Source organism: Narcine bancroftii, chromosome 5, assembly GCF_036971445.1.
Source record: "Narcine bancroftii isolate sNarBan1 chromosome 5, sNarBan1.hap1, whole genome shotgun sequence".
Classification (NCBI taxonomy): Eukaryota; Metazoa; Chordata; class Chondrichthyes; order Torpediniformes; family Narcinidae; genus Narcine; species Narcine bancroftii.
The window spans coordinates 177850127-177877418 of NC_091473.1; the positions used below are offsets into that span (position 1 = coordinate 177850127).

At 46.0% G+C, this 27292-nt stretch overlaps 2 protein-coding genes across 4 annotated transcripts; both read left to right on the top strand.

Moving 5' to 3' along the window:
- Window positions 1–787: 787 nt before the first annotated feature.
- On the top strand, window positions 788–3337 carry LOC138765368 (uncharacterized). The gene is made up of 3 exons (XM_069942409.1): window positions 788–898; window positions 1720–3186; window positions 3236–3337. The coding sequence occupies exons 1-3, from the start codon at window positions 788–790 to the stop codon at window positions 3335–3337; spliced, it is 1680 nt and encodes a 559-aa protein (XP_069798510.1).
- Window positions 3226–27292, top strand: tatdn2 (TatD DNase domain containing 2). Of its 3 annotated transcripts, none has more exons than XM_069939891.1 (7): window positions 3226–3384; window positions 10029–10410; window positions 12734–13255; window positions 14814–15692; window positions 20164–20291; window positions 21201–21384; window positions 27020–27292. In XM_069939891.1, exons 1-7 carry the CDS (start codon window positions 3380–3382, stop codon window positions 27158–27160), a joined length of 2241 nt encoding a protein of 746 aa, XP_069795992.1. In that variant the 5' UTR covers window positions 3226–3379; the 3' UTR covers window positions 27161–27292. The 3 variants fall into 3 exon arrangements, with proteins under 3 accessions (XP_069795992.1, XP_069795994.1, XP_069795993.1); XM_069939893.1 differs by having other exon boundaries at window positions 27054–27292; XM_069939892.1 differs by having other exon boundaries at window positions 12740–13255.

Consider the following 27292-nt stretch of genomic DNA (forward strand, 5'->3'; position numbering starts at 1 on the left):
AGCAAACCCCCCAACTCCTTCTCCAGGCCCCGTGCCGCAACAGAAGGACCAACAGCACCCCAATGACCCGGGCCACCCTGCCGACAAAACGACTGGGGAATTGAGCGACGGAGCAGTCGCACCCGACGAGCCCGCTGGCAACACCACTCCAGCGACCCCAATCCCGGCACCACGGCGGTCACGCCGGATGGTCAGACCCCCTGACCGCTACAGTCCTTGACCTACCCCTTCCTTTCATTCTCTCCCTCGTTTTTGTTTTTTTTTCCCAGGGTCAATTCTCCAAGAAGGGGTGAATGTGATAGTACAGGTCTATCACCAATGTACATAATGTATATAGTTACTGTATCTAGACTGTGCTTACAGCGATTGGCTGAGAGCTAAGCCACACCTATTGTCTGGGCCTTAAAGGGTTGTGTCCCTAGCCAGGTCGGATCATTCCGGACTGGTCGGCCACCTGTGAAGAGCTCCGGTCTTTTGCTAATAAAAGCCTTGGTTTGGATCAACAAGTCTTTGGTTCTTTCGACGAGCTCTACAGTTTGTTTTATTTTGTTGGGTATTTTTGGTCTTCTTATTTTTACTAGAAGTGTCTTGATGCTGGGCTTCTTTCTCTGGGTTGGTCATCTGTTGTTTCTTTGATTTCTTATTTTTATTCTCTTCCTTCTTGTTCTCGTTATTTTCTATGTGTTTCTCTTGCTGTTGTGTTGTAGTTGCCTGTTTCAGCTGTGGAGATCTACTCCTCAGCTGGTCTCCCCTCCCGTCAGTGTTATTTTTGTCTTGCGCATCGCGCATGCGCAAATCCTCGCGCATGCATGGTTGCACACTTTTGTTTGGCTCCGTGAGCCATTTTTGTAGTCCCGAGTTCGGGACTTCTTTCTCCACGGCAGGCCTCCTCGTACAGGTAAGGCCTTCACCTTCTTCTTCCGACGTCTTTCCTTCTTCTTTTCTTCCCGTTGTTTTTGGTTATTCTTTCTTCGCTGCCATTTTCTCCACACTTTTACTTTCACTTTGTTATGGTTATTATGTTTGTGCCTTTGTTTTTTCTCTATCTTTTTTTAACTTTTCTGGAGAGGGCTGGAGTTCCCCCACCGGCCACTACTCCATCACGTGACTCCTCCTGAATCCATTTTCAATATGTAATTCCCACCACCTCCCTTGACCCCACTCCCCACAATTTCCCATCCCTTCACCTGCATCTCCCCACTCCACCTCATCCCCCCACTCCACTTTATCCCCCACTCCCCCTCATCCCCCCACCACACCTCATCCCTCCACTCCCCTTCATCCCCCCCACTCCCCTTTATCCCCCCCACTCCCCTTTATCCCCCCCACTCCCCTTTATCCCCCCCACTCCCCTTTATCCCCCCCCCACTCCCCTTTATCCCCCCCCACTCCCCTTTATCCCCCCCACTCCCCTTCATCCCCCACTCCCCCTCATCCCCCCATCCTCCCCACTCATCCCCACCACTCTCCCATCCTCCCCACTCCCCCACAACCTCCCCACTCCCCCTCAACCTCCCCACTCCCCCTCAACCTCCCCACTCCCCGTCATCCCCACTCCCCCTCAACCTCCCCACTCCCCGTCATCCCACTCATTACCCCCATCCTCCCCACTACCCCACCACACCCCCATCCCCCCTCATCCACCATTCCCCATCCCCCCTCATCCAACATTCCCCAACCCCATCCTCCCCACTCCGCCTCATCCTCCACTCCCCTCAGCAACCCACTCCCCCTCAACCTCCCCACTCCCCGTCATCCCACTCATTACCCCATCCTCCCCACTCCCCCCACCACACCCCCATCCCCCCATATCCACCATCCTCCCCACACCCCCTCATCTACCATCCCCCAACTCCCTCATCCCCATCCTCCCCACTCCCCCTCATCCCTACTACCCCCACATCCCACTCCCCCTCATCCCTCTCACCACCCCATTCCCCCGACTACCCCCACATCCCACTCCCCCGACTACCCCCACATCCCACTCCCCCTCATCCCTCTCACCATCCCAATCCCCCGACTACCCCCACATCCCACTCCCCCTCATCCCTCTCACCACCCCACTCCCCCGACTACCCCCACATCCCACTCCCCCCCCTCATCCCTCTCACCACCCCACTCCCCCGACTACCCCCACATCCCACACCCCTCATCCCTCTCACCACCCCATTCCCCCGACTACCCCCACATCCCACTCCCCCTCATCCCTCTCACCACCCCATTCCCCCAACTACCCCCACATCCGACTCCCCCTCATCCCTCTCACCACCCCACTCCCCCGACTACCCCCACATCCCACTCCCCCACATCCCTCTCACCACCCCATTCCCCCCAATCCCCCGACTACCCCCACATCCCACTCCCCTCATCCCTCTCACCACCCCATTCCCCCGACTACCCCCACATCCCACTCCCCCGACTACTCCCACATCCCACTCCCCCTCATCCCTCTCACCACCCCACTCCCCCGACTACCCCCACATCCCACTCCCCCTCATCCCTCTCACCACCCCACTCCCCCGACTACCCCCACATCCCACTCCCCCTCATCCCTCTCACCACCCCATTCCCCCGACTACCCCCACATCCCACTCCCCCTCATCCCTCTCACCACCCCATTCCCCCGACTACCCCCACATCCGACTCCCCCTCATCCCTCTCACCACCCCATTCCCCCGACTACCCCCACATCCCACTCCCCCTCATCCCTCTCACCACCCCATTCCCCCGACTACCCCCACATCCGACTCCCCCTCATCCCTCTCACCACCCCATTCCCCCGACTACCCCCACATCCCACTCCCCCACATCCCTCTCACCACCCCATTCCCCCCAATCCCCCGACTACCCCCACATCCCACTCCCCCTCATCCCTCTCACCACCCCATTCCCCCGACTACCCCCACATCCCACTCCCCCGACTACCCCCACATCCCACTCCCCCTCATCCCTCTCACCACCCCATTCCCCCGACTACCCCCACATCCCACTCCCCCTCATCCCTCTCACCACACCATTCCCCCCCCAATCCCCCGACTATCCCCAATCCCCCGACTATCCACCCATCCCTCCACTCCCCCTCATCCCCCTCACGCACCCCCCACTCAACCCGAGTCCTCCTCATCCCTCCCGCTGCTGCCGCTGCACCTCCTCCCTCCACCTCCCGTCCCTTGTGATGGGTCCGGCGTGAGCACACTTGGCCCCGCCCCCTCTCCTCCCGCCCCGCCCCTCCCAGCCCCGCCCCTCTCTGCCAGTTCCGTTTCGATCAGGTTCTCCATTGGCAGGGAGTGCGTGTCCCGCCTGCAGCGAGACAGTGGACGAGTGGCCGCGGGATTGACCGAGCGGCGAGGACAAGGCCGAGTCCGCCACGGCAGGGGTCATGAGGTGAGCGCGCGAGGAGGGGCCACGGGGAGCGAGGGAGCGCGTCTGGAGGGGCCACGGGGAGCGAGGGAGCGCGTCTGGAGGGGCCACGGGGAGCGAGGGAGCGCGTCTGGAGGGGCCACGGGGAGCGAGGGAGCGCGTCTGGAGGGGCCACGGGGAGCGAGGGAGCGCGCGAGGAGGGGCCACGGGGAGCGAGGGAGCGCGTCTGGAGGGGCCACGGGGAGCGAGGGAGCGCGTCTGGAGGGGCCACGGGGAGCGAGGGAGCGCGCGAGGAGGGGCCACGGGGAGCGAGGGAGCGCCTCTGGAGGGGCCACGGGGAGCGAGGGAGCGCGCGAGGAGGGGCCACGGGGAGCGAGGGAGCGCGTCTGGAGGGGCCACGGGGAGCGAGGGAGCGCGTCTGGAGGGGCCACGGGGAGCGAGGGAGCGCGCGAGGAGGGGCCACGGGGAGCGAGGGAGCGCGTCTGGAGGGGCCACGGGGAGCGAGGGAGCGCGTCTGGAGGGGCCACGGGGAGCGAGGGAGCGCGTCTGGAGGGGCCACGGGGAGCGAGGGAGCGCGCGAGGAGGGGCCACGGGGAGCGAGGGAGCGCGTCTGGAGGGGCCACGGGGAGCGAGGGAGCGCGTCTGGAGGGGCCACGGGGAGCGAGGGAGCGCGTCTGGAGGGGCCACGGGGAGCGAGGGAGCGCGCGAGGAGGGGCCACGGGGAGCGAGGGAGCGCGTCTGGAGGGGCCACGGGGAGCGAGGGAGCGCGTCTGGAGGGGCCACGGGGAGCGAGGGAGCGCGTCTGGAGGGGCCACGGGGAGCGAGGGAGCGCGTCTGGAGGGGCCACGGGGAGCGAGGGAGCGCGCGAGGAGGGGCCACGGGGAGCGAGGGAGCGCGTCTGGAGGGGCCACGGGGAGCGAGGGAGCGCGTCTGGAGGGGCCACGGGGAACGAGGGAGCGCGCGAGGAGGGGCCACGGGGAGCGAGGGAGCGCGTCTGGAGGGGCCACGGGGAGCGAGGGAGCGCGTCTGGAGGGGCCACGGGGAGCGAGGGAGCGCGTCTGGAGGGGCCATGGGGAGCGAGGGAGCGCGCGAGGAGGGGCCACGGGGAGCGAGGGAGCGCGTCTGGAGGGGCCACGGGGAGCGAGGGAGCGCGTCTGGAGGGGCCACGGGGAGCGAGGGAGCGCGTCTGGAGGGGCCACGGGGAGCGAGGGAGCGCGCGAGGAGGGGCCACGGGGAGCGAGGGAGCGCGTCTGGAGGGGCCACGGGGAGCGAGGGAGCGCGTCTGGAGGGGCCACGGGGAGCGAGGGAGCGCGTCTGGAGGGGCCACGGGGAGCGAGGGAGCGCGCGAAGAGGGGCCACGGGGAGCGAGGGAGCACGTCTGGAGGGGCCACGGGGAGCGAGGGAGCGCGTCTGGAGGGGCCACGGGGAGCGAGGGAGCGCGTCTGGAGGGGCCACGGGGAGCAAGGAGCGCGCGAGGAGGGGCCACGGGTAGCGAGGGAGCGCGTCTGGAGGGGCCACGGGGAGCGAGGGAGCGCGTCTGGAGGGGCCACGGGGAGCGAGGGAGCGCGTCTGGAGGGGCCACGGGGAGCGAGGGAGCGCGCGAGGAGGGGCCACGGGGAGCGAGGGAGCGCGTCTGGAGGGGCTACGGGGAGCGAGGGAGCGCGTCTGGAGGGGCCACGGGGAGCGAGGGAGCGCGTCTGGAGGGGCCACGGGGAGCGAGGGAGCGCGCGAGGAGGGGCCACGGGGAGCGAGGGAGCGCGTCTGGAGGGGCCACGGGGAGCGAGGGAGCGCGTCTGGAGGGGCCACGGGGAGCGAGGGAGCGCGTCTGGAGGGGCCACGGGGAGCGAGGGAGCGCGTCTGGAGGGGCCACGGGGAGCGAGGGAGCGCGTCTGGAGGGGCCACGGGGAGCGAGGGAGCGCGCGAGGAGGGGCCACGGGGAGCGAGGGAGCGCGCGAGGAGGGGCCACGGGGAGCGAGGGAGCGCGTCTGGAGGGGCCACGGGGAGCGAGGGAGCGCGTCTGGAGGGGCCACGGGGAGCGAGGGAGCGCGCGAGGAGGGGCCACGGGGAGCGAGGGAGCGCGTCTGGAGGGGCCACGGGGAGCGAGGGAGCGCGTCTGGAGGGGCCACGGGGAGCGAGGGAGCGCGTCTGGAGGGGCCACGGGGAGCGAGGGAGCGCGTCTGGAGGTGACACGGGAGTGAGGGAGCATGTCTGTAGGGGACACGGGGAGCGAGGGAGCGCGTCTGGAGGGGACGGGGAGCGAGGGAGCGCGTCTGGAGGGGACACAGGGAGCGAGGGTGCGTGTCTGGAGGGGACACGGGGAGCGAGGGAGCGCGTCTGGAGGTGACACGGGAGTGAGCGAGCATGTCTGTAGGGGTCACGGGGAGTGAGCGAGCGCGTCTGGAGGGGACACGGGGAGCGAGGGAGCGCGTCTGGAGGGGTCACGGGGTGCGAGGGAGCGTGTCTGGAGGGGACGGGGTGCTAGGGGGAGTGCACTGAAGTAACAGAGTGAGGGGACATGGGGAGTGAGTAGGAGCGCGTGGAAGGGTCATGGGGAGTGAGGGTTCATGGGCAGCGAGGGGGAGCGCACTGAAGGGACACGGAGAAAGTGGGGGTGTGTGGAAGGTTACTTGGAGTGAGAGAGGAGGGATCACAGCGAACGAGGAGGGAACACGGTCAGCAAGGGGACATGGCAAGTACGGGATGAAAGGCCATGGGGAGAGGGAGCATGAGAGGAGAGGTCAGAGGGTGAGGGTGAGAGCGAGGAGTGGTCACAGCAAGCGAGGGAGCACGCAAGGAGGCGATGTGGGGAGCGAGGAGGTGCACGAGGAGGGATCACAGGAACCGTGGGGGTATGCAAGGAGGGGACATGGGGAACGATGGTATTTAAATTTTAGATTTCGACCTACAGCATGGTAGCATGTCCTACTGGCCCACAACCCTGTGCCATCCAAATGCCCCAATTAATCTCCAAACTCCGTGTATTTTAATTGGTGGGAGGAAACCCCCGCAGACACAGAGAAAAGGTGCAAACTCCTTCCATTCAGAGCCGTATTCGAGCCCGGGTTGGTGGGACTTCTGCTTATTGGTTGATAAATGTGGGATAATGGGGATGTTGGAGAGTTCGAACCTGGTGTCTGGTGAAGAATGATATGCAGACTGTGTGGTCGTGATGGGAAGAGTTAACAGGGGAAGTGACCATGGGGGAGAGACGGAGGTGAAAGGAGTGATGTGAAAGTTTGTGTGAGGGAGTGACGGTGATCTCAAGAGGAGGAAATCGTGAATGTGAGTTCAAGATAGTGGCTTGGTAAGAGACCGCATGAGTTCTATGGCAGGCTTGAGTTTAAATGAAGTTCAAATAAGACTGAAGGTAAATGTGTGTTTGCCAATTTTGTATTGGTGAGCGTTGAGTGTGTTCTGGTGGATAGGCAGTGAAAATGAATTGAAGAACTGCAGTGAGTCGAACAGGGCGAGTTGGTGAATTTAGAGGATTCTGGAACACTGGTGAAAGGGGTGAGCAATCCAGAAAAGTGCCAGGGAACTCAGCAGTTTGAGTAGTAGCTACATGAAGTAACAGGTAGCCAATGTTTCAGACCTGAGCCCTTCATCAAGGTATGAGAAAAAAGGTTTAAGATTCCTTTTGTCTCATAATAATGCATTAAAAAATGTGGCATGCATGTTAGCCTTTTAAGTCTTGTCTGCCGCAAGGCCAACAAAAAGTTTGCCGTGAGCTCAACACCCCTAACAAATGGAGAAAGAACCAAATGAGTCCCTTACACTGTCATCATTTGGGTCCCAGTCTGAAGGCAACGAATTGGCTTCAGCTTCAGTCTGAATGCGACGAATCGGCTTCAGCTTCATTGTTATAAATCATCCTTCGTATTATCCATTGCACGAGAGATGCTCCATTTTTTTTGGAAATATTTTATTACAGTCTCTACTTTCACTTTCACTTTATCCTGTGGTTTGATCACAAAATCACACAGCATATCAAGTGATGCATTACCCCGGCTTTGGTTAATGATATTTTGTCACTTGTCCAATCATTCCATTTTTCAGAAATACGATCTTTAAATGACTTGTTCAAGCTGACATCCAGTGGTTGCAATGAAGAAGTCGAACTACCCGGTGTATCAGCAATCGCAGTATTATTTTGTGCTAACATTTTTAGTGTTATCTGCAAAACAAATCCCAGACCTACAAACTCCGTTCTTTGCGTAAACTACCCGATTGCCTGTTCCACACATTGTTGTTTTGTGTCGTATTACCAGATTTTTCCTGTTCATGAAACGGTTGCTCCAGCCGACTCTACCTTTCAAACCTTTACTGTGTTCTGGGCTTGACCTTGCCCACTATATGTTCTGATTTTATTTCTTGTGACCATGTAGCGATCTTGCCTCTCTTCAAGTACCCTTTCCGCGACGTGATTTTTCAACTCTCAATGAACATTGTTTCTTTGGAATTTTTCTTAAAACATCGTCATTCTTTCTCAACTTCTCAGTTATGGCAAATGTCCTTGTAGCAGCACAGTTGGGAGATTCCTTGGTCACTTCAATGACTTTTAACTTGAAACTTGCTTCATTCTTTTTTCTGCTGGAAACTACGATAACATCCACCTTCTCGCCATGCCAACATTGGTGGGAGGGGGTCATCTTAATACACCCAATGAATGATAAAACCATGAAATTCAGGCTGAGACTGGGGACCCATCTTATCTGAAGGTCGTCTTGTTCGCTACAATATTGTGTGTGTGTTTGTGTATATATACATACACACGCGAACATATGTACACATCTATACACACATGTATACATATATCCATATATACGTATGTAAACACACACATGTATATATGCATTTTCTCTCTCTTTGTACACTTTATACTTGTGGGAAGAAGCTGTTTCCCAGTCTGGCAGTCCTGGTTTTTATGCTACTGTGCCTCTTCCTTGATGGTAGTGTCCCAAAGCTACTGTGGGCTGGATGGTAAGGGTCCTCAATGATTCTCTGAGCCCTCTTTAAGCACTGCTCCCTGTAGATAAAGGGAAGGAAACCCCAGTGATCTTCTAAACAGTTTTAATCACCTTCTACGCTGACCTCTGATCTGATCCTTTGCAGCTACCATACCACATGATGATGCATCCAGCCAGAACCCTCTTTATTGTAGACAATGTTAGGATGGTGGCCTCCTCAACTGCCTTTAGAAGTGTAGGCACTCCTGCAACTTCTTGACTAATAAGGAGGTGTTGTGGGGTATCCTTCCTCCTCCTGAAGCCACAATCCTCTCTTTTGTTTTGACCACTTGTACAAGCCTTTCAACTTCCTTCAATCCCATTTGGAGATGATTTGAGGAACTTCATCCTGTTCATCTCTACAGCACATTTTTCTTGCCAGTATATTCTCTTGCATTGAACAGCTTTTTCGAATCTCATTTTTTTCCCAAATCAAAGGTGTATTTCTGGGAATTTGCATGGGCCCAAATCATCTTTTTTTTTGTGTGTGATAATTGAAAGAGTGATAGTCATGGACAGATACCACAGGGAAACAGTCCAACAAGTCCACACTGACCATCAAGCACCCACAGTTGGGCCTAGTCCTCCCTGAACTGTGGTTTCCTGAATACATCTGTTGATGGAACCTGAAATCACATATTGACAGTTTCATACACCTCTCAACTCCTCAGAGAGTGAAAGATAGTGTTTTCCTTGTTGCTTTCCACCTCACTAGTGTCTACATTTCAGCAGATTGTACTTCAATAATTTCCCCACCATCAATACAATGTCACAACCAGACGCATCTATCCCTCGGTATTTAAAGGAATTGTTCCTTTTATAACCTCTTGGTTGACTCCTCTGCCAGCCATTCACCTGACAGCACTTGCAACACCTTGCATTTTACTTTCCCACATTCAGATTCCAAACAGATCTTGCAATTCTCTTGCTCTTCTTATAATCTAGTGCAGCAGCCATTCTCAACCTTCTTTTAGCTATGGATCCCCCCCCCCCCCCCCCCCCAGGATACTGCTCAGTTAATGGGCCCATTTCCCTGTGAAGCAGTCAAGTTTTGGTTTCTTCCATGCTTCTACTGACTACATTAAAAAAAAATGTGTTACATGAGGTGAAAAGAAAACAAGGCCTTTATTTCAATGTACTTGGCCCCCAGCAAGATTTTCCCTCTGCATTGAGTCTGCAAGACTGAGCTGGAAGCCTGTCACTTTAATTTTCCATCCACTTTCATTCTGACATCTGACTTGTCTCTTGTACAGTTACAACAAAGTCTAAAGACTCAGCATTGAATTTGCTGGGAGAAGGAAATGGATGGGAGGGGTTGGGGGGGGGTGGGGGGAGAACGGGACGTGGGGATATGGACTGGCTGAAAGTTCTGGCTCACAATGTTGATGATCCCTTTTGTTTCTAGTGCTGCCTGACCTGCTGAGTTCTTCATTCTGAGTCTAGCAAATCGTGTGTTACTCCAGATTCCAACATCTGCAGGCTCTCATGTGTCTTCAGCATTGAATTCAACAGCTAATAATGACTCAACTGTTCATATTTATCATTGAAATATTAGCAATATGCACGTGATTGTTGCTTTTCATTCCGTGGAATTATTTGCTTTATCATTTATTGAATTGAGGGTCTTTGAATGCTTGACGATTGAGATATTTTTCGTTGCAGCAAGCCAATGATAAAACCAAGTGGTCAGAAGCATAAGATGTCCAGATGGGATGCCTCTCCATCAAAGTACAGTAGATGTGCAACTGAGCTGCCATTGGACCAAGCAGGCAATCGTGGTGCAGTATTTAACAGTGGCTCAGTACGTGGTCACACAAATCCCACCAGGAAAATTGTTCAGAGAATTTCCAAAAGATGTGAGTCAGTTGATGGCAGTGAAGAAATGAATGCCATGTCAAATATAATTTCTTCAGAAAATTTTACTACTTCACAAATCTTCAGTTTCTGCAGTGCAGATCCACAGAATAAGAGTTATTCACGTAAGAAAACTTTGTCTGGTGAAAATGCTCACCCGCATAGATTTGTGAGGACAGAGACTGAAAAGGTATTTTATCACAGTATTTACTCCATCAACTAGTGTGAAAGTGACATATATTTGTAGCTGAACTTACTGAATCCTTTCTATATTAATTTGATGATTGCATTTATCCTGACTCAACATAATGTGCAAAAGAATTAGCTGCTCAAAAAATGCAGTATTTCTTAAATTTAAATTTATTTGCAGCACTGTAGAAGCCATTCTGAACATTTGCACCCAAATTAACCTGCAACGGGCTAGCATAGCTGTTAGCGCAACGCTGTTACAGCGCCAGCGATCGGGACCGGTGTTCGGATCCTGCACTGTCTGTGAGGAGTTTGTATGTTCTTCTCTTGTCTGCATGGGATTCCATACAGTTGGTCAGTTGGGTGTCATTGAGTGGCACGGGCTCGTGGACCGAAGGGCCTGTTATACTGTCTTTAATAAACACGCGTGGCATACATAGAAGAATATGAATGGGATTAGTGTAAATGGGGAAAATGGTCAGGGTGGACGTGGTGGATCAATGAGTCTATTTCTGTAGTGTACAAATAGAACTAAAGAAGTAGGGAATAGTACAGCACAGATATGGCGCTTCTTGTCTGTGCTGGACAATTATTCTGCTGAGTCCCACTAAACTGCACCCAGTCCGTATCCCTCCAAACCCTCCCATCCATGTACCTGTCTAAATTTTTCTTAAATGTTAAACTCTATAATGTGAGTGTTTAAAAGAAATTTAAAATAGGAAATAAAGGGGAGCTTTTTGTGGAGGTGAATAGTTCATGAATCGGATGGTGCAGATTTAGTCTTGCAGAGATAATGCAAGAGAATTTTAAAGTTTATTTAGACGTACAGCATGGGTACGTGCCCTTCCGTCCCACGAGCCCATGCCATCCAAATACCCCAATTAACCTACAATCGCCAATATGTTTTGATGGATGGGAAGAAACTGGAGCACCAGGACGAAACCCACACAGACAATGGGAGAAGATACAAACTCCTTACAGACCACACTGGATTCAAACCTGGGCGCTGTACAAGTGTTGTGTGTATTGGGACGTGATCTGTACCGCAAATATGAAGTAAAGACCCTTGGGTAACACAGCAATAAACCATTTGTCCCATTATGTCAGCCTAACTACTCCCCTCTGGGCATTATTCCACTATCTCCTTGCCTGTTCATGTGTTTGTCTTAACGTTTCTTAAAATTTGCTATTGATATTTTTAATCATCACACTTGGAAGTGTGGTTCAGGCACTTAATACTCTTCTTTAAATTTTTCCTCTCTCACCTATGCCCTCTAGTATTTGTTATTTCTTCCCTGGGAAACCCACTCTGACTCTTTACTCTACCTACACCCTCTAGTATTTGTTATTACTACCCTGGGAAACACTCTCTGACTCTTTACCTACCTATGCCCTCTAGTATTTATTATTTCTTTGGCTTGGCTTCGCGGACGAAGATTTATGGAGGGGGTAAAAGTCCACGTCAGCTGCAGGCTCGTTTGTGGCTGACAAGTCCGATGCGGGACAGGCAGACACGGTTGCAGCGGCTGCAGGGGAAAATTGGTTGGTTGGGGTTGGGTGTTTGGTTTTTCCTCCTTTGCCTTTTGTCAGTGACCCTGGGAAACACACTCTGACTCTTTACCCTATTTATGCTTCATAAATGTAAATACTTCTATTAGGTAATTTCTCAGCTTCTGATGCTCCAGAGAAAAGAATCTTAAGTTTGTACACTTCTCCTGATAGTTAATACTCCTGCAACATCCTGGTGAACTTCTTAGAAGATCTACACAGTTTTCTTTGTGCTGGCATCATTTGTCACATTGGTCTCAAATTCAAACAATTTCAAATGGCGCTCCATTTTACATTTTCTCGCACCTTTCTTCCCCGAACTCCAAGGGGATCTGATCGTGGCACATTGTGATTCCAGCACCAATTTTTAAGAGATGCTCTAATTTGCCCCCAGAGAACTTCTGTTGGATCAAAGAATGTGAGAAATCAAAATGAATGTTTTAAAATAGTGATCTTAAAAATGCTGCACTCTAACAAAAGTCTGCCATGAAATTGCAGCCTGCTTTTTTAAAATTGATAACTGTATGGAATTAAAATGTAAATGAAATCTACTTCAAACCTAATCAGGTAACAAAAAAAATTATTTAAATTTGGGGATTCTAAAGGAATTGCCATAAAGACTGATATTACTCTGAGTTCCAAAGTTTACAATGTTTAAAAAAAAATGATTATTTTGGTTGAATGTATATAAACAAAATCCCTACATTTTAACAACAAAATCACTGTAAGTTGCTCTTTAGTTTTAACAATATTATTTATTTCACTGTTTGTACAAGTTGCAGAAAGTGGAAACTGAAAGAAGTCCATCTGCAGCATTAAGCAGTTCCACAAAACGAAGTTCACAATCCACATTCCAGGCAAGAAATGACAACGTTATCACTCAGCAAAGGACTCAAAGGGCTGCGCCAACACGGGGTGCCAAAGTTCTCTACGTTAAAGCCTTAGCAGATGCTTTTGGCCAAGATCTCTGGAAAAAGCGGCTGCACTGCCCTGCCAGAGATGCTGAGCATGTGGAAGAGACATCGGCTAGGTTGGTACCAGCCAAATCTCTAACAAAAGGTGACAGGCAGAGTAAAGAAGCAACTTGTGTTGGTTGGTCTCCGTCAAGCAGTCAACAACAAGAAACTACTGTTGAAAATAATTCTGTGGAGCAAATGTGGAATAGTGGATTGAAGGCCAGTGAAGAAGACGGAGAAAAAAGGTGGAACGCCAAGCTAGTGTCTGCTACTGTAGTTGAGGCAAATCTGAAAGAAAGAAGTTATAATCTCCTACCAGAAAATGAGAGTGTTGGCTGCAAGGTATTCACAGTTTATATAAAATAACACAATTTTACTCATTCTACAGATGGATATTTAGATCAGCCATTCTCAACGGAGGCCATACATTTTAAGAAGGGGTGGGGGCGGGGGTAACAGACTGAAATCCTCAATATTTTTATGTACAGGTACACAATCCTTTATCCGGACGTCTAAAATCTGGAAAGCTCCAAAAATTGGCATTTTTTTCCTGGTGCTGATACAGCAGATAATTGAGGAAAGAGAGAGACAGCAGCACGACTAGGTTGGGGGAGGGAGGGGGGGAAACAGCAGTGCAACTTGGGTGGGCAGGGGTAGGGGGAGAGAGATGGCAGCGCGACTCGGTGGGGGTGGATACAGCAGCACAATTCGGGTGGGCTTAAATCTGGGCCAGGTGGCTTTTGTTCTGAAATCCAGAAAAATCTGAAATTCGGAACACACTGTCCCCCAAGGGTTCTGGATAAAGGATTGTGTACCTGTAGTAGGTAGGAGAGCAGAATGGAACCAACTAAACTTGTCTACTTCACAGGGAAGGGGGCCCATTTGAGCAGAGTCCTCAGGGGGGCCATAGCCAAAAAGAGGTTGAGAATGGCTGGTTTAGATAAACATTGTCTGACATATTCCAAAACATACACCTAATGGAGAATTAGAAAGGAGAAATTCAACTGTAATAGTTTGTTCAAAGGGATAAAACAGAGCTTTAGAGTAGTTTCATCATGTTTGGAAGGATGTGAAGGTACTGCTGTTTTTATGTGATGAATTGGAAACAAAGCAGGAGGAAGTGGTGTTCAAATGGATGGATTACAAGAGGCATTGTGACTTTCTGATGACAGAAAGTTGTGAGGGAATATCGACGTGATGGTTGACGGGCCAAAAATAATCATGAATTAAACACAATGTCTGTAACTGGGAGGTGATTCTGTAGATATGTACTGCCATTTATGTCTATGCTGACCATTAAAAAAAGTAATTTGGATCGATCCTAGTTTACAGATATTTGTCTAGCGAAAACACATTTAGCACTTCCTCGGTACTTTTAAATGTGACGGGGATTACTCAGTTTTCCACTCTTTGGATGTGTCCTTCTGTTTTGAATATACATTTTTTTTAAACCTAACATTTTAAATTCGCCACTTCCTGATACAATTTTGGGGTTTTGCATTTTTTGACCAGTAATCATCGTTTAAGAAAACCTGAATGAAGAGGATGAGTAGAGTTCATATGATATTCCAAGTGAATAAGGAAAAAGCTTTCTACATTTTAATAGAATATTAGTTTGATGAAATATAAATTATGTTGAATTTTAATGGTGATTTTAAATAAATCTCAGTGAGACAATAGTTCTAGATTCGATTTCCAAAGTAAATATGAAGGCTGAAGACATACTGCGGATGCAAAAAAAATTAAATAGAATTCTACCTAATTGAGGAATTAAAAGTTGTGGGCGGGGGGGGGGGTGGGGAGACCTTCATGAACTCTCTGACTGTAACGTACACCTCACTATTTTGTTTTGGACTTGATCAAATCAAGTTTTTGACCTAACTTGCATTTTTTTAAACAGACATTGGACTCTGACGAGGATGCATCCTTTGGAAGTGACTGGTCTGATATCAAAGACACCTCTATAATAGCTACTTTTTCACAAGAAGATTCCAGTCCAACGGATGACCTGGAAAGTTCCAAACTTGGTACTCCATTCAACACCAAATGTATTGCACAACCAGCTCTAATGTACTCTACTCCTTCCCATCCATATTCAAAAAGTTGGTCAAGCCCACAAACTCCTCAGCGATCTTTGCTGTCCAGCAGTTTTAAGGATGGCTTCTGTTACGATAGTTTTCATGAAGATGGAACAGAATCTCTCCCAAGCCATTCAAGACATTTTTCAAGAGGTTCACAGTCTGGTCTTTGCAATAGGTTGTCTTTTGAGTCATTAGGCTACTCTCGACATCAGTTCAATTCGAGCAATAATATGAATGTTAGTAAAGGTTCCTTCAACTCGTCACTGGAAAATTCAAAAGTTTTGGGCAATTATTCAGAGGCTCTGGGTGAACAAAGCTGGGAATTGAATTACCAAAGGGAGGGTTTTGTGGACACACATTGCCATCTGGACTTTTTATACTCTAAATTATCCTTTAAAGGATCTTTTTCAAAGTTTATGCAAGTTTATAACAGCACGTTTCCAACTGAGTTTCATGGGTGTATCACAGATTTCTGTGACCCTCGCAGTCTGGTTCTTGGGAACCTGTGGGAAAACTTGCTGGAAGAACCACTCGTCTGGGGTGCTTTTGGTTGCCATCCGCATTTTGCTCGCTACTACACAAATTCACAGGAAGGCACAATTATCCAAGCGCTGAGGCATCCGAAAGCTGTTGCTTTTGGAGAAATGGGTTTGGACTACTCCTATAAATGTTCTACAGACATCCCTAAACAAAAGCAGGTAAGGAAGAGCTGGTGGGACAATTTGCTCACTGACAAATGAAATGATTTGACTTGGAAAGTGTGGAAGGAAGGTAATGAGACTTTGCCAAAAAATTGCAAAATTGTGTGTGTATATATTGAAGTGAAACAAGTCTGCAGATGCTGTGATTGCAGTTAAAATGCAAAAATACTGGAGAAACTCAGCAGGCCTCATAACTCCATAGCAGATGTATAATCAATATTTTGGGCCTGAACCCTTCTTCAAGTTATCCGTGTCTAAAATATCATTTATATATACAGTATTTACCTCTTATGGACATTGGGGGACCTGCTGAGTTCCTCCAGTATTTTTGTGTATTTGCTAAATGTAGGTACCTAACTTGGAACCAGACACGTGTCATTATTTGGAATCTTCTGGATTTCAGAATAATTTTTATTTTGGTCCATTTAAGCTTGCCCGCCAGAGTTACACTGCCGGCTCTTCCCCCTTCCTCGCCTGCCCGAGCTGAGTTGCAGTCTCTCTCCCCCCCCCCCGAGCCGCGCTGCCGCCTCCCCCCCCGAGCCGCGCTGCCGCCTCCCCCCCCGAGCCGCGCTGCCGCCTCCCCCCCTGAGCCGCGCTGCCGCCTCCCCCCCCGAGCCGCGCTGCCGCCTCCCCCCCAAGCCGCGCTGCCGCCTCCCCCACCGAGCCGCGCTGCCGCCTCCCCCCCGAGCCGCGCTGCCGCCTCCCCCCCCGAGCCGCGCTGCCGCCTCCCCCCCCGAGCCGCGCTGCCGCCTCCCCCGGAGCCGCGCTGCCGCCTCCCCCCCCGAGCCGCGCTGCCGCCTCCCCCCCGAGCCGCGCTGCCGCCTCCCCCCCGAGCCGCGCTGCCGCCTCCCCCCCCGAGCCGCGCTGCCGCCTCCCCCCCGAGCCGCGCTGCCGCCTCCCCCCCGAGCCGCGCTGCCGCCTCCCCCCCCAAGCCGCGCTGCCGCCTCCCCCCCCGAGCCGCGCTGCCGTCTCTCCCCCCACTGAGCCACGCTGCTGTCTCTTCTTCCCCCCCCCCCCACCGGCTGTACCAGCATCAGGGGAATGGCCCCCTTCTCAGTTCCCCTGGTGCTGGCACTAGTACAGCTGTTTCAGCTGCAATGGGGATTATGCATAGCAACAATGGCCACTGAGCCTCCGCTGAGCTGACTGAAAGTGCCATGACGTTGGACAGCCATCAGTATATGGCGTTTCGGGGCGTGATTTCATCTTTATTGATCAGATGTCATCTTCCGAAAAAAGTGCCAATTTTCCGAATTCCAGATAAAAGGTTTGGTACCTGTATTGTTTGTGATCATTTAAATTGACCAATTGTTTTTCTTTATAAATATTGGGAAGTACACTATCATCAGTTTGATTTTCAGAAACAAATTTTGTCTATTTAATCTGGAGTTTGTAAGGGCAATTTTCATTTAACTTGGGTGATTTGTTATTTTGTGTCTGTCCGATATGATTGATTGATAACTCCCAGCTAAGGTTTCTGCCCAATATTGCTTCTCAGACTCCACTGAACCAATCCTCTTTCTTTGTCCCAAACTAATATTCAGTCTTTAGAGCATCATTTTGCTTTTCACTTGTATAAGTTAGATATCCTGAAATAGCTATGGTTGGCACAGCAATGGCATTACAGCGCCAGCGATTGGGGTTTGGGTCCTGTGCTGTCTGTACATTCTCCCTGTTAGTTTACCCCAGGTGCAATTGGGCAGCACAGATCAAGGGCTGAAATGGCCTGTTGGTGTAAATTTAAAATAAAAAATATTTCCCAGCCTTAATCACATGCATCTAACAACTATCAGCTCAAAATCATTCATTTCGATTTATTCCATAAATTCATCTATTCTTGCCTGCATTCAAATTAAGAGCCATCACTGCCTATTCTCATTTTTCCCTGTTTTGACAAAGCTTGGAGTTGTACTTGTGTGAGTTTACCCTGTCCCTTTCTGATTGACTCTGGTTGCCCTTTCATATTTTCCCGCCTGCACAGTTAACACAAACTTTAACTTTCTAAAATGGGCGCTTGATGGTTAGTGTTGACTCGGTACTAAAAGGCTAGATTTCCCCCTCACTAGAACCCTTTCCCTCCATCTTATGCTCAATAATTTGTTTAAAACCTTAGCTGCAGTCTTGCTTGTCACCAATGAGACTGAAGCGAAATCTGCCATTACAGACCAGATCCTCCTTTCCCCAGTATTGATGCCACTGTGCTCGGAATTGAAAGCTAGTTCCCCGACACCCACCAATTTGGATCCTAATGGCTCCTGCAGTGGAACTTCCTCCTTTGTCATTGTGCCTTTCACTCCAGTATCCACTCCAGCCTTGAGGAAGTGTTCTCAACTCTGGCATCAGGAAGACCACACAATTGGAGGATGCAGAAAACAATATCTGTTCTCACTTTGCTGTCCTCTATTCTTCCTGGCTTGAATGCCCCCTGCTGTGGTGAGTTTGCTCATCCTCTATGCAGTCTTTGCTCTCATTCAAACCGCTGCTAGAATAATGAGGTTTTTCCAAAGCCACTTTCAGTATCCCCAAACCTGCCTCACTTGTGGTTTCTTTTCACTCAGCAATTCGGCAGTATTTAACCTCAGAACTGGGACTACTCCTGGAACAAAATGTCCAGTTGATTTATGTAATTAAAGCAAATTATGTGTTTCAAACTTTTTTTTAAACTTTATTTAAGATTTTATAACATGAATAAGATTACATTTAAAAATGTTTTTTAAATGATTAAAAAAATTTTTTTAAATGTTTCAAACTTTTAAGTATAAAGCTGCAGCTCACTTGCATCTACGTTTGTCCATTAAAATGGTCATCTCAGTTTAGAAATTCCTTGGTGTTAACTGAATATGATGGAATTTGCAAATTTCACCATAGCTTTTCAGTCTAGGAATTTCTGGTCATGTACTGTGCAAGAAGCATTGTGAAGTTTTCTGATAATTAAGCCTTAAAGCTAAAAATTTTGACCAAACAGTTCCTGGAACTTTTTTAAATCACTGAGCAGCACAGTTAGCATAGAAGTTAGCGCAATGTCATTAGAGCGCCAGTGACTTTGGTTTGAATCCAGTGCTGTTTGTACGTTCTCCCCGTGTCTACATGCGTTTCCTCTGAGTGCTCCAGTTTCCTCCCACCCTTTAATACATATGGAGGTTGCAGGTTAGTTGGGCAGCATGGGCTGATGGGCCAGAAGGGCCTGTTACTGTTATGGATATCTAAATTTAAAAACAATCAGCCCAATAAATATTAAATAGTAATTACTCTACAAATACTGCGCCACCCATAATGTTTGGGACAAGGATACTCTTTTCCTTTATTTACCCTGTACTCAACAGTTTTTAACTTTGTAATCAAACAATTCACATGTAATTAAAGTGCACATTCCAGATTTTAATCAGTTATTTGTATACTTTTTGGTTTGGCCATGTAGTCCCCTCATTTAAGGGCACCATAATGTTTGGGATATTTGGCTTCACAGTTATTTGTGAATACTCGGGTATGTTTAATTGCTTCATTGATGCAGGCATAAGAGAGCTAGATTTGCTTAACGTGGACAATTATCAACTCCAGTGGTTTATACTTGGGACCTTACAAGATCTAAGAAAGTTAAGAATGGGCTTGCATATTTAACTTTTCATTTTATTATTTCTCCCCAACCCTCCACCCTTACCTAACTATGGAAAACACTGTTTCTGCCGTGATTGTCCCATCCCGGAAAGCTTTCCAAATCATTGAATGCTTTTTTTTCTTTACCTCTCATCTTGGGACTCTTTGATGAACAGACAGGCAATTACAGCAAATCTAACTGCAAGACTGATAGGAAGCAGACCACCTTTTAGATCCAGATGCAGGTGACAAATTTTATATGCTGCTTTCTCCAGATTTACATTTCAACTAGCAGATATCGCAACACCTATTACAACATCAGCAATCCAGGTTCGGATCAGGCACTATCTGTAAGGAGCTTCTACATTCTCCCTGTGCCTGCATGGGTTTCCTACAGGTGCTCCAGTTTTCTCCCACCATTCAAACCATATGGGGGTCATTGGTTATTTGGGCGGCACGGGCTCACGGGCCAGAAGAGCCTGTTCCTGTGCTGTATGTCTACATTTAAATTTTAACTTGAGTTTAGATAGTGCATTTCATGTTTTCATTATGTTATAAGAGTTGGATAGTTTTGCTTGTATAGAAATTGCCTGACAAGTTTACGAACAAGTCCCACAAATGCAAGCATTTTGCAGGTCTTTAGTGTTGATGATTAATTGATACTTTTGAGCTAAAACTGACCTGAAAAACGATCTTTGAATATCATCTGGCATCTTTTCTATTGTCTGAGTAGCTAACACATGCCTATTTCCTCAGTTGGTGCATGTGGGCCAGGAGAATATCTAGGATTGTGAGAGAGGGTGTGATGGTCAGGAAGGGTAAATAGATATGGGAGCTAAATATTTTTCAATAATTAGATTCTTCTTCATTCCAGGTCTTTGAGAGACAGTTAAAACTTGCGGTAGCATTAAAGAAGCCACTTGTCATCCACTGCAGGGATGCAGACCAAGACCTTCTTGAGATAATGAAATGCAATGTGCCAAAGGACTACAGAATTCACAGGTAAAATGTCATTCTAATTATGCTTTGGCTTTTTTTTTTGTATAAAATCATGATTCGGCTGTGACTCAAGATGATGAAGGTCCCACAGAATAATCTTGAGTCTTTGCTCTTGTGGGGTAGGTTATACACAGAACTTGTAGGTGGTGATTTTTGATCTTGGTTGGCTGTAAAGGAACTGGTTCCAGAGTAAAAAGATTCCACAGACATGACTTGTTCCTCATTGTGCAAGCTTAGAAAGAATAAGTAGGTCCTAGTGGAAATGAAAATATAACAAAAAGTCTGAGCCATTCCACATCGTGGTCAGATTGATTATCTATACTTGCTTGGGGTGACACGGTTAGTGTGGTGGTAAGTGCGATGGTATTACAGCACCAGTGACCCGGGTTTCAATCCGACAATGAGTTTGTCTATTCTCCTCGTATCCGCACAAGTTTCATCTGGGTTCTCTGGTTTATACCCATCCTCCAAACTGTGCGATGTAGATTCATTGGGGTATTTGGGCGACTATTTGCTATTTCTTGGGTGTAATGTTTGTCCTAGGCTTGGAAGTGGTTCCACTCCCTCTTGGAAGACTGCAGTGTTGCAGTAAACCTCTTATAAAACAAGTCTAGGAAAACCTCAGCAAATGGGCAGATCTTGCAATGAAGTGAATTTGACCTGTAACATCTTGGCGAGTTTGCTCAAGAGAATTTCCCCCCCCCCCCCCCTCCAGCACTTGGATAACTATTACCATGTGTATATTGCCATATCCTAGAACAGCCCTTCTCAATAAGGGCCACCCCCACCCTGGCCTCCCTGGGACCTCAGTACGTTTAGGAGGGCCATGGACCAAAATTATAAAGTTTTTTTTAAATGTAAAAAAACTTCAGCAAGCTGTGTTTGCTTTTATGTATGGTTTTCACCTTGCAGGCATTGTTTCATGGGCTCTTATGAGGTGATTGAACCATTTCTGCAGGAATTTTCAAATTTATCAGTTGGATTCACAGCCCTGATCACCTACCTAACTGCTGGTGTAACCAAGGATGCAGTCAGGAAAATCCCAATAGAACGGATCATCGTAGAGACCGATGCACCGTACTTCTTACCTAGAGGGGTCAGTTATATTTTGTTTATATCATTGCTTAAACTGTTGCTTCAAGGATAAAAACAAAAGGCAGGTCTTCCATTGCAATATATATAAGCTATAGAATTCTGGTGCCCCTTTGAAAATCTGTCTATTTTAAAATGGCAATACTGAAAGTTCATAGAGAATCATGTCCAACTGTTTCCTGCTGTCATTGGTGCCATTTATGTTAATTCCATTTGCCTGCATTGAAACTGGAATCCCTCTACTGATTTCCTATCCAAGTACCTGTCCAAACACCTTATTTTTCAATTTTTTTTATTGGTTTTTGAAAAAACAAATCAGATACATAGATGCATATGATATAATGTTCAGGTAACAATAAAATAAAATTACAAATAGTTAGGAACAGTAAACAAGATACGTATGATCCATGTTACTGATTTTTAAAAAAGGAAAATAAAAAAATCCAAGACTATTTAATTAATTTCTAACCCCAATCTATTATATGAGTGAGTAACTATCAAAGTCAGGCATCAACTACTAATTTCAAAACTATTAGGTTCAGAAAAAAAATGAAAAAGTGGGGAAAAAAAAGACCAAAAAATAATTGATTTATAAATTTTGAAAATAATTTTTAAAAAATAAACCCAAAGAGAGGGGGAAAAATACTTGTTTTAGTAGATGAACACCTAACTTTCTCTAGAGAGGGAGGCCATCAAACCCAATAACCATTGTATTTGTGTGGGAGGAACGACATCTTTCCATCGCAGTAAAATGAGCCTCTGACAATCAGGGAAGCAAAAACGACCACATGGGATTGTGATGGAGTCAAAATTAAGTCCATTGGTTCACTCATTCCAAAATTGTTTCCTTCAAAATACTAAAAGCAAGGGGGGCTTGGTATTACCTAATTTGAGACTTTATTACTGCAGCAAACATTAGGTATATCATTATTTGGATACATCGTAATGAATATTCAGGTGCACAAGATGGATTGACTTAGAGATGAAATCCATTAAAAGGCATTCTCTTATCTCAATACTTGGGAGTACATTTGTCTTTTTCGCTCTCCAAATTAACTGATAATTTGGTAGTTAGGCATACTTTGCGCATTTGGTTCCAATTTAGAAAGCAATTTGGTTATCATAGATTTTTATTAATTAAGTCTAATTTTACATAATTCCTTTTTTTTTAAAAAAAAACCTTAGGTTCAAGACATTGGATATTGGTCCAGGTTAGATATTCATTCCTTCTTGGACCTCTATACAGACCAAAACTTTGCTTCCTTTGAGCAATTATCTGCCAAATTTAAATTACCTAATCAACTTTTTTTCCCGCTATGTACAGATTAGGAGTTTCTTAAACTCCTTAACATTGAGGCTTCCCTAAGATTTAGATTTTAATCTTATCTGCGAAGTATATAATTTTAGACTTAATCAGAAAGGACTGTTTCAGCCCTTTATGAACTACTTTTAAGATTTATCTAACATTAAGAAAGTTTGGGAACATGACTTTCAGCTGCTGTTTGTTAAAGATTCATGAGGCTTTAATTTGAAACATCCTCTCTCTGTGCTAGACATTCCTTATTACAATTTAAAGAGGTCCACAGGGCCCTCTTCTCCAAAGTTCAATTAGTTAAATTTTATCCCAATATATTCTCTAAATGTGATAAATGTACAACTCAGGCAGGAACTTCATGCCGTATGTTTTGGTACGTCCCTCTCTGTATCTACTGGAAAGAGGTATTTAGTACACCATCTTTTAATTTTTTTTTTAATAATTTTTTTATTTTTCACACTGTGAACCATATCAAAATACATGCAAACATTTCCCTCTTAAATATACACAGTGGCATTTTCTCCCATTTTTTTCCCCTTACCTTCCCTCCCTCCTTCCCACCCCCCTCCAAACCCATTAATCATTCAACATATACAATACAATAAACCCATTAAACAATGTCATCACACAATGAAAATAAACAAGGAAATTGTGTCATCTACTTTTACACACTGGGTCAGTTCATTTTGTCGTCTTCTCATTTTATCATTTTAGGGGGTGGAGGTCCGCGATAGGCTCTCTCTGTTATGATCCATGTACAGTTCCCAAATTTGTTCAAATAATGTGACTTTAATTTTTAAATTATATGTTATTTTTTCCAATGGAATATATTTATTCATTTCCCATTGCTGTACCCTCAGGCTCTCTTCTGATTTCCAAGTTGACATTATACATTGTTTTGCTACAGCTAAGGCTATCTTAATAAATAGTTTTTGCACTTCATCCAGTTTGAGGCCTAATTCTTTACTACTTATTACTTAGAAGAAAGATCTCTGGATTTTTTGATATGTTGCTTTTTGTTTTATCTAATACCTGATTTAGATCTTCCCAAAACTTTTCCACTTTCTCACATGCCCAAATTGCATGTACTGTTGTTCCTGTTTCCTTCTTACAGCGAAAACATCTATCTGATAATGTTGGATCCCATTTATTTAACTTTTGGGGCATGATATATAGCCTGTGTTACCAATTATATTGTATCATGCGTAACCTCATGTTTATTATATTTCTCATAGTTCCGGAGCATAGCTTTTCCCATATTTCATTTTTTATCTTTATGTTTCGATCTTGTTCCCACTTTTGTTTGGGTTTAAAGCTCTTTCATCATTTTCTTTCTCTTGCAGCTTGATGTACATATTTGTTATAAATCTTTTTATTATCGTTATTTCTGTAATCACATATTCAAAGCTGCTTCCTTCTGGTAACCTCAGTCTGCTTCCCAATTTATCCTTTAATTAGGTATTCAGTTGGTGGTATGCAAACATTGTACCATGAGTTATTCCATATTTGTACTTCATTTGTTCAGATGATAATAAATTATTTCCCAAAAAACAATTTTCTATTCTTTTAATCCCTTTTCTCTCCCATTCTCTAAAGGAAAGGTTATCTATTGTGAAAGGGATTAGTTGATTTTGCGTCAATAATAATTTTGGTAGTTGGTAATTTGTTTTTTTCCTTTCATATGAATCTTCTTCCATATATTGAGTAAATGATGCAATACTGGTGAGCTTTTATATCGTACCAGCTTTTCATCCCACTTATAAAGTATATGTTCTGGTACCTTCTCCCCTTTTTTATCAAGCTCTGTCTTAATCCAAACTGTTTTTGCCCTTATCTGATAAATACCTTAATTGTGCTGCTCTATAATAATTTTTAAAGTTTGGTAACTGCAAACCACCATGGTTGTACCTCTCTGTTAATTTATGTAACGCTATCCTCGGTTTCCCCCTTTCCATATAAATTTCCTTATTATTCTCTTTAGTTCATTAAAGAATTTCTCTGTTAAGGGAATTGGTAACAATTGAAATAAGTATTGTATCCTTGGGAAGACATTCATTTTAATGCAATTTACCCTCTCTATCAACGTTAGCGGTAATTCTTTCCAATGTTCTAAGTCTTCCTGCAATTTCTTTATTAGTGGCTGATAACTTAATTTATACAAGTAGTTTAAATTATTAACTAATCTAATACCTAGGTATCGGATTGCTTGTGTTTTCCATTTAAATGGTGATTCTTTTTTAAATTCTGTATAATCCACATTACTCATTGGCATCACTTCACTTTTATTTGCGTTGATCTTTGACCCCGATATTTCTCCATATTCCTTCAATTCCTTATGTAGTTCTTGATATTTCTGGTTCTGTTAAGTATACTATGATGTCATCTGCAAATAAACTGATTTTATACTCCTTCTCCTTTATTTTTATCCCTTTTATTTTATTATCTGTTCTTATCAGTTCTGCCAATGGTTCTATTGCTAAAGCGAACAGCGAGGGAGATAGTGGAGATCCCTGCCTAATTGACCTACTTAATTTAAATTGGTTCGATACATATCCATTTACTGTTACCTTCACCAATGGTCCATTATATAATGCTTTAATCCAATTAATATATTTTTCTGGTAGATTAAGCCTCTGTAATACTTTGAATAAATAATTCCATTCTACCCTGTCAAAGGCTTTTTCTGCATCTAAATCTACAGCCACTGTTGGCTTCTTATTTCTTTGAACTGCATGAATTAGATAAATAAATTTACAGACATTATCTGCTGTTTGTTTTTTCTTAATAAATCCAGTTTGATCTTGTTTTACTATTTTTGGTACACATCGGCCAATCTGTTTGCTAATAATTTCGCTATTATCTTATAATCTGAATTAAGTAGAGATATTGGTCAAAATGATGCTGGTGTTAGTGGATCCTTCCCCGTCTTTGGTATTACTGTAATTATTGCTGTCTTACATGAATCTGGCAAGTTTTGTGTTTCTTCTATCTGGTTCATTACTTCCAGGAGAGGAGGAATTAATAACTCTTTAAATGTTTTATAGAATTCTATTGGGAATCCATCCTTCCAGGCGTTTTATTGTTCGGCAGCTTTTTTAATATATCCTGTACTTCTATTTCAAATGGTTTTATCAGTTTGTTTTGTTCCTCTTCTTGCAATTTCGGCAGTTCAATTTTAGCTAAAAACTCTTCTATTTTATCATCTTTCCCTTTGTTCTCAGTTTGGTATAATTGTTCATTGGATTATATGTAATTTGTTTGTCCTTTTTCCTTGATGCCAATACAGTTCTTTTAGCTTGTTCTGCTTTAAGTTGCCAGGCTAATATTTTGTATGTTTTTTCTCCTAGCTCATAATACTTCTGCTTTATTTTCATTATGTTCTTCTCCACCTTGTACGTTTGTAATGTTTTGTATTTTTTTTTCCGCAAATTCTCTTCTTTTTGTTATATCATCCCTTGTTGCTAGTTCCTTTTCTGTACTTACTATTTCCCTTTCCAATTACTCTATTTCCCGATTCTAGTCCTTTTTCATCTTAGTTACATAACATTATCTGCCCTCTGATGAAGGCATTCATTGCATCCCATAATATAAATTTGTCTTTCACTGATTCCATATCTATTTCAAAGTACATTTTAATTTGGCATTCGATAAATTCTCTAAATTCTTGCCTTTTAAGTAGCATGGAGCTTAACCTCCATCTATATGTTCTTGGTGGGATGTCCTCCAGTTCTATTGCTAATAACAGGGGTGAATGATCAGATAGCAATCTAGCTTTATATTCAGTTTTCCTAACTCTCCCTTGAATATGGGCCGACAACAAAAACATATCAATCCTTGAGTATGTTTTATGCCTTCTCGAATAATATGATTATTCTGAAGGAGCCCCACTTGAGGCCAAGATGCACTGTCTGTGCTCAGGTTAAAAGCAAGCAGGCTGAGCACCAAATCTAGGATATTATAGACTTTATCCCCTGCCAATACTATTCCAAATGTCCTGAACTGTCAGTTTACTAACTGGGACCATTGTGTAAAGATACAATAACAGGCAGCAGTGAATATCCCACATTAATTAATCTTTATTTAGATATTTAGCCACTCCTCGTGCTCTTGATATGTGCTGGAAAAGGAAATGGGTGAAATACAGACCAGGGCCAGGAACCTAATTTACCATTTTAGAAAAGAGAGAGAATGCAGCAGAATTTAAAAAATTGCTTTGTGCAAATTCCTCCTTTTTTCCACTTGATATTTTTATCTGGTTCTCTTTGCAATGCTCAAAATGGTCACTGTTTAACATGAATATAATGCATGTTTCCTTTGCTTTCAGGTCTCTAAAAGTGTTTGTTCCCATTCCCATCCAGGACTTGGCTTGTATACTGTAAAGGAAATTGCGAGGCTGAAAACTATGAGATTGTCCACGGTTCTTAATGAATTGAGAAAAAATACCCGTGATCTATATGGGATATAAACTACTGACAAAGTATCAGAAAATGTAATCCCAGTTACTTACCTTTTGAACATACGAGCCCAAAGAATTATTTGTATGACAAAAATGGTCACTTCATTATTTTTCCAACAATACAGCCTTGAGTTTACATAA